Source organism: Chenopodium quinoa, unplaced genomic scaffold (genome assembly GCF_001683475.1).
Source record: "Chenopodium quinoa cultivar QQ74 unplaced genomic scaffold, ASM168347v1, whole genome shotgun sequence".
NCBI classification, from domain to species: domain Eukaryota; kingdom Viridiplantae; phylum Streptophyta; class Magnoliopsida; order Caryophyllales; family Amaranthaceae; genus Chenopodium; species Chenopodium quinoa.
In genome coordinates this window covers 3,149,076-3,159,113 of record NW_018744304.1, presented here as the reverse complement: position 1 = coordinate 3,159,113, position 10,038 = coordinate 3,149,076, and the positions used below count along the sequence as shown (strand labels likewise).

At 34.3% G+C, this 10,038-nt stretch overlaps 1 protein-coding gene across 3 annotated transcripts; it reads right to left on the bottom strand.

Moving 5' to 3' along the window:
• Positions 1–2,360: 2,360 nt before the first annotated feature.
• LOC110695647 (serine/threonine-protein kinase 16-like) lies at positions 2,361–8,545 on the bottom strand. Of its 3 annotated transcripts, none has more exons than XM_021872859.1 (7): positions 8,411–8,545; positions 8,250–8,292; positions 7,292–7,434; positions 5,486–5,629; positions 4,653–4,838; positions 3,292–3,416; positions 2,361–2,923 (listed from the first exon to the last, which is right to left on the bottom strand). In XM_021872859.1, exons 3-7 carry the CDS (start codon positions 7,415–7,417, stop codon positions 2,698–2,700), a joined length of 807 nt encoding a protein of 268 aa, XP_021728551.1. In that variant the 5' UTR covers positions 7,418–7,434; positions 8,250–8,292; positions 8,411–8,545; the 3' UTR covers positions 2,361–2,697. The 3 variants fall into 3 exon arrangements, with proteins under 3 accessions (XP_021728551.1, XP_021728550.1, XP_021728549.1); XM_021872858.1 differs by having other exon boundaries at positions 8,250–8,319; positions 8,411–8,503; XM_021872857.1 differs by lacking the exon at positions 8,411–8,545 and having other exon boundaries at positions 8,250–8,383.
• Positions 8,546–10,038: the final 1,493 nt, after the last annotated feature.

Genomic DNA, 10,038 nt, shown 5'->3' with positions numbered 1-10,038 from the left:
TCATTAGGCTCAGTTAAGCAGTCGATGAAAAGCTCTAAAACGTTGAGGTCACGAAGAATGGCGTAGTTGTAAGGATCGTAGGAGAAGTTAGCGAGATTAGCGACGATTTTTTCTTTGGATTCGTTGGAAATAGTGGAGTTTTGGAATTGGGTGATGAGTTGTTGAAGGTGTTGTGGTCTTGGTGTGCCGTATTTGCCTGTTCTCTCTGCTTGCCGTTTGTCGTTGGTGAACTTTTTTTTTTTATTGTTTGATTTGTTTCATTCACTTGAGAGGTTGGTTTTAGGAGGGAGGTTTTACATTTGGGTTGGCTAGATTGAACGAAGGGTATGGTTCGGGTTTGGGTTCAAGGTCAATTTAAGGTTTATTTTTTTCAAATAAATTTTAAAATTTGTTTTATTAACCTAATTTATATTTAGGGTTTGTTTTTGTTAACCTAAATTTTACTTATTTTAGTTAATATTCAGTTTATTTTAACAAGACTAATAAATTCTAAAAATAAAATTCTTATTTACTCAATTTTAATATTTCGGAAGTGTATTATATTATAACCTATAAGTATGAAATAAATCCACTTTACATATCTTGAGTATTCATTCACATGAATATCCCTTCCAAGTTCCACAAGATTTCAAGGGAGCATCTCATTGTTTTGTAAAAATCCCGATCCGGATCTTAGATTGTACGATCTAAAATTGTGAGATCGATCCGGATCTTTGGTAGGATCTTAAAGTTTGTAGGATCTTACGATCCTACTCCAATATTAATTATGGGTGGTAGGATCTCAACACGATCCTACGATTTTATTACGATCCTACGATCCGATCCAACATTTTACTATAATATGAGACTTTGATTTATTTTGACATATTTTTTTATTACTCATTAGGTTATATGCACCTAAATTTAATGTATTCAATAATTATCGCTAATAAATTAGCGAATCCGAGACATTAATACGATTTTATCAATTGACAACTTGCAATTGTCATAGTTAAGGTCTCATTCTTGACAAATTTGCACATAATTTATTAATTTAAACTTGTGTTATTAATCTTCTAACTACCATACAGACAAAGCTAAATAAAGATCGACCTTTCTTAACCAAACCAATGTCTTTTAGCATTGAAACCCCTTAAAAGAAATGTTTTTAAGTCAATTTATAGCATAATATATAATATTATTCGTTATTAAGTAGGATCTTACGATCCTACGATCCGATTCTATCAATTCGATCTCATCCCCCCTCATTGATCCAAAGTAGGATCCCGATCCTAACAATCTTGGTCCCTAAAGGTACGAAACTTTTATGTAAGTGCCACATCGGATCTTATACGGGTCAAAAGTCAATATATTGACCTAGGTTGATTTGACTATTAATTAAATTTAATTATTTTGGGTAAAATATATTAAATTAGCCCATTTTAATTATTTTAATTAAATTGTTCATTTAATAGCAAAAACCTACTAAAATGGGTTAAGCTACGAATATGAGTAAAGATTACCAAGTCAAAAGCCCAACTCCATGTACATCAAATTAAACCCTAACCCTAAGAGTCACTCACTCTATAAATAGAGCTCTCTCTATTTCATTTAGGGAAGAGAGGAGGAAAACAAGTAGCATCAAAATACAGAGAAAAACCTCTCAAATATTCTAAACCTCTCCAGAGAACAACAAGCATTCGACGTGTCGTTCTATTTTAGATCACCCGTGGAAGAGATCAAGCCTCGACAGCCTCAACACGAAGGAAAGAAGAACTTTGAAACATGAAGCAGCACATCGCAAGTTACCAATTCAACCTCTACATCAAATAGTCATTGATAGAGATCAAGCCTCGTCGGCCCTCAATCAAAACCCGAGTCAAAGTTTTGCATCAACTATCTTCAATCGTGATCAAATCTCGACGACCCTCGTTCGAGAATCAAGTCAGCCCATAAAACAAGTCAAAGCTAAAGTGGAGATTGAATCAGAGGAGCAAATTAGAGATTGTACTCAGAAATTCTCAAATTACTAAAATTAACACTTTTTTTTTTTTTTTTTGAAGCCAAACTAAAATTAACACTTTGTTGCATTTGTTTTAAATCTAAATTTGGAAATTTAAAATTTGTGTTTACAGTCCCAATATCAACTTCATCATCATCCGTAAGGAAACCTTGCTAACACCTATTCAGTGTCGTCAGCAAGGTTATTCTACCAATCAAGATCCGAGAGACGACTAATGCTTTTAGTAATGTGTACTTGAGTTGTTTTGTAAATTATGTAAGGATCCTTAATGATCCTACTGTTTCATTTTGGCTTAGTGTGTATTTGTAATCAGTAAACCTTTTGCAAATCAAGCCTATGTCAAAATAAAATACTGTAGTTTGAGTGATGCCATTGTCCAAGCAATACCTTTTACTACTATATAAACTTCAGTATACTGTAACAGACTAGTACTAGTAAAACAAAACATAACGTTTACAAATGACACTGAATCTACTACACAAAAACATCTATCGCCAAAAAAATTATCTATATAAATACTAACTTACACGAAGTATTAGACAAAGTAAATAAGCGCGATTGATAACCCTTTGTCAAACACAGAATTTACTAAACTGTAATGTGTGTCTATGACCAGAATAATTTGTATAAAAATCCTTCAAGATACACCTGTGCATACAAGTTTGAGTTTGATGGCCGCCAATAGATGTTCGGAGCTAATCAGAGTACTTGGATATCAACTTGTCAACATGAATGATGATATCATCAATGCGTGATTGAACAGCAGCTTGAGGCTGAAGCATCCATGTCACAAATTGGTGAAGTGTATCAGGATATGGCGGCTTTGGTCCGGCTGGCCATTTTATCTGAACATTTACAATGGCCAATTGTAGGCTTCCACCAGATTCTCCCAACGCATACTCAAAGGGCGAGACACCATACCTGCAAATAGCAACATAGGTGATGTGACAAAAGATGTTTCTTTTTGCTAAACATATTATCATTCAAAATCCATTTACTCGGTTACTCAAAAATATTCAATCAGTAGGATTTCTCTCTCATTTTCCCACTTTTTTATCGGGTTATTCCTACATTGTAATTGTAAAGGTACTCTGTAGAATCACAAACGCAATGAAATCTAGCGGAAATTTGATGCAACAGGATCTAAAAGGAAACTTTACTCCATAAAATTAACAGAAACCAGACAGAGCAAGTTGCAATATAGTAATCAAAGTAAAGATATTGGTGAATGAGTCACATTATGATCTTCACAGTGAAGGCCAAAACTGTGTGTTAAAAATGGTACTTACATTATTGCGTACAATGTGCATCCTAGTGACCATATATCAGTTCTTTCATCGATATTGCACTGACTTGGACAATCCCACAACTCAGGAGCACGAAAAGGGGCAGAACAGTGTTCAGCTGCCCAATCCTGCAAAATGTATCCCAATTTTTTAAGTAAAATCAAGAACAGAATTATAAGAACAGAGAACCTAGTCCTAGTCCAACCACATCTCATCCCTTATCATAACCCTTATGTATGCAGACAAATACACTACATAAGATGATGTTTATAAACCTAGCTATAATGATTATATAGATGAAATTTTTTTATCACCAGATCCAATCAGAAAGGGCATTCCACCATTACTAGACAGCAAAATAGTAGCAACCCTGCCTCTCATGCAAGCATACTAGATTATAAAACGGAGAAACAAGTGCCTCTGATACTTTAACAAGTACGGGAAATTATGAGGTTTCATACTCAGAAGGACAATACAAGGTATACAACATTTATGGAACTATTTTGTTGGGGACATAATGGAAGATGCAAAAGAACTAGAATAGAGATTAATTTCTTGATATTTTGTTGCCACAAGGAGGTAAATCTAGTAGATAACTCCACTCTTTAAGAAGCTCTTCTCTTATGTTTCAAATGTTTGAAAACTCAATAGCTTATGCTGTTACACAGCACAAAATGTTCATATTAGACAATTTGAGACAAGCATGAATTTGGTCAAGGGTCTACTCTAAATAGCCTAACTCCAGATAGTTGTATAGGTTAGCTTGGCTTCTTGCTTTAGCTTGATGCCATGATCTACTACATTCCATTTGTAACATATCATATGAGCACCTTTAGATTGGGCTACTATGCCTACTGATATTCCCAAAAAAGACACTAATGCACATTTACTAGACAGCTCCAAAGGTTAATTTGATTAAATGGAAACATTGACATCATAAAATCATCCCACTTCAGCATAAAGCCAGGACCCAGGAGGTGCTCGAAAATTTTAATATATAAAGTTACAACTCATGGAATAATATGAACAATTCAATGGTCAACTTCAAAGAAATAAAGACAGTTGCCTCAGCAAGAAGACAAAAGACGATTTAGTGATGTAATTTAGACTTCAGTTATCCTATAAATTCAGCTTTGGAAAAATTAAAGAAGGTTAGATCATGAGAGCAATGATCCCCTAGAGGTGATTTAAAAGCTTCAAAGTGTCACAAGAAGTCATATCAATGTAAGAACTTCAAGGGAAAAAACTAACAAGAGGTCTCATTCAACATCAGCTACTTATGAGAAATATGAACAAAATATACATGAAATAAAAACTGATAGAAGAACAGGGATTGAAAATGATTGGTAAAAAAAAGAAAGCACCTGAAGCTGCAAAGCTTCTGCACGCGACTGAATTTGCTTTCGAGCAGGACGGGCACTTCCGAAGTCCATCAATATAGCCCGAGGTGCCTGACCCTTTTTGTGTGTGATTAAAATATTCCCAGGTTTGACATCATTATGTGCATATGGAGGATCAAAATGATGCATGTGCTTCAGTCCTGCACAAAGCTGAGAAACATGTATTTCAATACAAAATTACAAACCTATGCACAGCACAATATGTCGATTGGGTCATAAAATCTATAGTTTTTGCAAGTTCGGTAATTAGAAAATGAGGAAAAGGTAATGAGGGTTTAATAGCACAGTTTGTAACTAATACTTCATTCCTTTTTCCATTCTATTTTAGTTGAAACGTTTCTTTAACCCCGTTTGCCAACGCAAAAGTTCAATCACAAAATCTTTAATTTTAATAAGTAAAAATTACAAAAAGTTGATATTTTGAAAAAAATAAATAAATAAAAAAGTTAAGAGGAATCTAATAAGACCCCACATGACTGTATTTTTTGAACTATAATCCATAAAAGTTAGTCAAAGTACAGTTTGTGGATAGTGTCAAAAGACAAAACATATCATCTAAAAAAGTAGAGATTGTACCAAGTAAGAAAGTCAAAATCTCTAGCATTGATGCTCATGCTGAATCTCAAGAAAAAGGCTATTCACTATTTAAACTATCACTTGCATCATAGTAAGAAAATTATAAAGAACGAGAAAACACGAGAACATAAGAAGCCACAAGTTTTCTCTAGAACAGAGGATCTTCAGGCAACTGCTATAATATGCTCAGAAAGTTGTTAATCAATGCAATTCTACTTCATCTGACGAAATATTTGGAGGACATCCACAATCGAAAAGAACTCCTCATTAGATTTCATAGCAGTTAAGTTGTCCAGCAAAGTTCCATCCAAATGAACTGGGAATAACAGGTACGCTTCATGTTTCCAAGATTGTTCTTGAGTGGCCTAATCAGTGCAAACAAATAATTAAAAGACACTTTTAGATATGAATATACAGATGCACAATCTGCAAAACTGAGAACATTACAACGCTACAAGGTTGAAATCATGATCAGCAACTTTATTATAAAGCAAGTCAGCAACCAAGGGCAAGAACAGAAAGCTGATGAAGTGATGAACATGCAATTGTTTGCACATTGAGAAAGACTATAAAGCTCCGAAAATTCCACATGGGCCTGTTTACTTACCTTTAACTTCATTTTCATTGGATACACTTAATATCTCAAAAGTTACACAATTAGTAATTATCAAGGGAACAGAACAGTCCCTACAATTAAACCTATAATAATTTAATAAACAAGCAATCCCACTGATGGCATTATACTTCGTATATTTGTTTAAGAAAACACTTTTTAAGTTTGAATTCTCAAGCATATCAACATGCACTAGCCAAAGATAGAGACGTCCTTTTTAATTTCTGAAACAACACTAGAAATGGACATCAACATTGATTTACATATGGATTGTTACTTTCTAAACCCGAAAACACTTCACAGTTTGTTAAAAGAGAAAACTGTCACCGTAGTCCAGGAAATGAATCTTGGAATTCTTGATTTATTAGTTCCCATAATCAAAATAGAAATATTACAAGAAGTTCAAAACTCTGACCATCATGACCTAACATGTAGAAAAAAGTAAAACCATGACTTGAGATGTGATTATAGATGTAAATTTTGACAGAAAAAAATGGAGTTGAAGAGGGTAGAGTGCTTATCCTATGACTATATAAAAATTTTCAGGCCCAACTGCTCCTGCCAAGGAAGGAATGAGTATAAGATAAGATCATCAAATGATGTTAAAAGAAGCCAGAAAATTTAGTCTATCAATGAGCCAATGTTTTCTCCTCTTAAATCCCACATGACAGACATTAAATCTGAGGGCAATAGATCACAACCCTGTAACCCTGTTTACTACACGATAGTAACTCCCATAAATTCTATTTTTGAGCAAACAACCCCACGAAAGATAAAGAGAGACTGAGAGGAGGAGGGGGTCGTAAGATAGCACCTCTCAGATAGTCGGACATTTAATTAGTTTTCCTTCAGAGACGAACAAGTAATACTAAAAGAACTAAAAGAGCACAACAAAACTTGGATGACGAGCATTAAGAACTTTTGCAGTCTACGGGTTAGAGAAGAATCACTAATGAATAATTTCTGGAACAGTTACCATGCATAATTGCATAGAAGTAAGATAAGACTAAAATAAGTGTCATAGAGTTTGGCATCCCTGAGGCATCTCTATAAAGGTTGCAGTTGGCAAAGGATTAATTGACTCACACAAAATCCATTCCTAAACAATATAAATGAATACATTTTCTACCCAAACAACAGTCCTACTAGCTCAATAGATATGATGAATTCCCCAACTCTATTCCGATTTCCAAACATGATTACGATTTCCAAACATGATTAAAGCAGCTTCCAGGAAGTATTGGAAAAACCTTACACTGGATTTATAATTAATTGTGGTTTCAAAATACTTTACTTTACTTATTTATATACATGCATACATGCTTTCAAGTTTCAACACCTTGTATTCCGGATTAATAACATATATAAAGCTCAAGGGAGGGGAAAAGCGAAGGACCTAAACGCAGTCAATTACCTTGACTTTGATGATAGCATGATCAAGAAGGGGAAGCAGATTGGGATGTGTAAACAAGGAGGAAACACGGATCTCCTCCCTCACCAAGTCCAGCTGCTCGTTGTTTTGAATCAATACTTTCTTCATAGCATAAGACCCATCATCTAAAACAAAGCTCATTTCCAATTTACATCACATATCAAGAAATCAAAATCAAACAGACAAAAAATAATAAATAATCACACTTTCAACACAACTCGTACATTGTTAACCATATTAAGATCAAAATTCCTCATAAATCATAAACCCACAAATCAAAACTCAAATCAATAAAAAATTAGCAAACTCCCCCAAAATCCCATAATTCATACAATATCAACCTCACACAATCCCTTAATTAAAGTCTCGGGGGTGGTACCCAAGAGATGGGATCGAATCGCATCCCGTCTACATCATTGTCCTTCGCGACTCTCTTTACAATCACACAATTGACACAAACAAAAGTAATATCACCCACAACCTCCAAAACCCCATTTCAGAATAAGATCACAATTAAACATGCAAAGAATTAAAATTGAGTAGATTGAAAGAAACCTGAGAGAAAAGAAGGATCTTTAAGCTTATTAGAAAGACCCCCAGAAGCAGCAGAAGCGTCGGTAACAACTTCTTTGACCAAAAAGACATAAGCAAAGCCACCTTTACCAAGCTGTCTTACGATCTTAAACTAATCAGGTTTACTTTACCGTTAACGTACAAGCCCTAATTATTCATACCCAGAAATCAAATTCACAAAGAAATCAACCAAATCAACACCATCAAACTTCCCACAAAAATCCCACAATTTCAAACATCCTAAACCCACAAAATCATCATAAATTTCAACTAACTATAACAAAATTCAAATCCAAAATCAAACTTTCAACACAATATAAAACCATTGAAATTACTACCAAATAGTAAAAGAGGGATAAAAATTTACCTCAACATGAAATTCATGTTTCCGAAATCTTGTCCAACAAAGCCTGAGCAAGATTAGCAAACCCATCAACCTGAGAATACTTACTAATCAAATCCACCACATTTTCCTTCTCTTTCAAATCAACCAAATTAACAAAATAATACAACCCCGCAATCGCATACTTGACCGTATTCCTCACCGGACTCGAAAGACAGTCAATCAACGCCGCAACACCGCCGCAATCACAAACTATCTTAGCATTTTGTGGGTCAGCAACGGCGTTGCAGATTCCGCCGACAGCGAACTCAATGAGACGTTCATTAGGCTCAGTTAAGCAGTCGATGAAAAGCTCTAAAACGTTGAGGTCACGAAGAATGGCGTAGTTGTAAGGATCGTAGGAGAAGTTAGCGAGATTAGCGACGATTTTTTCTTTGGATTCGTTGGAAATAATGGAGTTTTGGAATTGGGTGATGAGTTGTTGAAGGTGTTGTGGTCTTGGTGTGCCGTATTTGCCTGTTCTCTCTGCTTGCCGTTTGTCGTTGGTGAACTTTTTTTTTTTATTGTTTGATTTGTTTCATTCACTTGAGAGGTTGGTTTTAGGAGGGAGGTTTTACATTTGGGTTGGCTAGATTGAACGAAGGGTATGGTTCGGGTTTGGGTTCAAGGTCAATTTAAGGTTTATTTTTTTCAAATAAATTTTAAAATTTGTTTTATTAACCTAATTTATATTTAGGGTTTGTTTTTGTTAACCTAAATTTTACTTATTTTAGTTAATATTCAGTTTATTTTAACAAGACTAATAAATTCTAAAAATAAAATTCTTATTTACTCAATTTTAATATTTCGGAAGTGTATTATATTATAACCTATAAGTATGAAATAAATCCACTTTACATATCTTGAGTATTCATTCACATGAATATCCCTTCCAAGTTCCACAAGATTTCAAGGGAGCATCTCATTGTTTTGTAAAAATCCCGATCCGGATCTTAGATTGTACGATCTAAAATTGTGAGATCGATCCGGATCTTTGGTAGGATCTTAAAGTTTGTAGGATCTTACGATCCTACTCCAATATTAATTATGGGTGGTAGGATCTCAACACGATCCTACGATTTTATTACGATCCTACGATCCGATCCAACATTCTACTATAATATGAGACTTTGATTTATTTTGACATAATTTTTATTACTCATTAGGTTATATGCACCTAAATTTAATGTATTCAATAATTATCGCTAATAAATTAGCGAATCCGAGACATTAATACGATTTTATCAATTGACAACTTGCAATTGTCATAGTTAAGGTCTCATTCTTGACAAATTTGCACATAATTTATTAATTTAAACTTGTGTTATTAATCTTCTAACTACCATACAGACAAAGCTAAATAAAGATCGACCTTTCTTAAGCAAACCAATGTCTTTTAGCATTGAAACCCCTTAAAAGAAATGTTTTTAAGTCAATTTATAGCATAATATATAATATTATTCGTTATTAAGTAGGATCTTACGATCCGATTCTATCAATTCGATCTCATTCCCCCTCATTGATCCAAGGTAGGATCCCGATCCTAACAATCTTGGTCCCTAAAGGCACGAAACTTTTATGTAAGTGCCACATCGGATCTTATACGGGTCAAAAGTCAATATATTGACCTAGGTTGATTTGACTATTAATTAAATTTAATTATTTTGGGTAAAATATATTAAATTAGCCTATTTTAATTGATTAGGGGATTTTGCTCCCACCAATCGGAATGCGCCACGTGGACCAATCAGGTCCTGCCAAGTGTCCCCCAGTT

Excerpts from the sequence above, each read along its gene's own strand:
- LOC110695647 (XM_021872859.1), bottom strand. The coding sequence starts at position 7,417 with ATGAAGAAAGTATTGATTCAAAACAACGAGCAGCTGGACTTGGTGAGG. Across the intron at positions 5,630-7,291 it reads ATGCTATCATCAAAGTCAAG|GCCACTCAAGAACAATCTTG; the intron begins GTAATTGACTGC and ends TGCACTGATTAG. Across the intron at positions 2,924-3,291 it reads TGCACATTGTACGCAATAAT|GTATGGTGTCTCGCCCTTTG; the intron begins GTAAGTACCATT and ends TGCTATTTGCAG.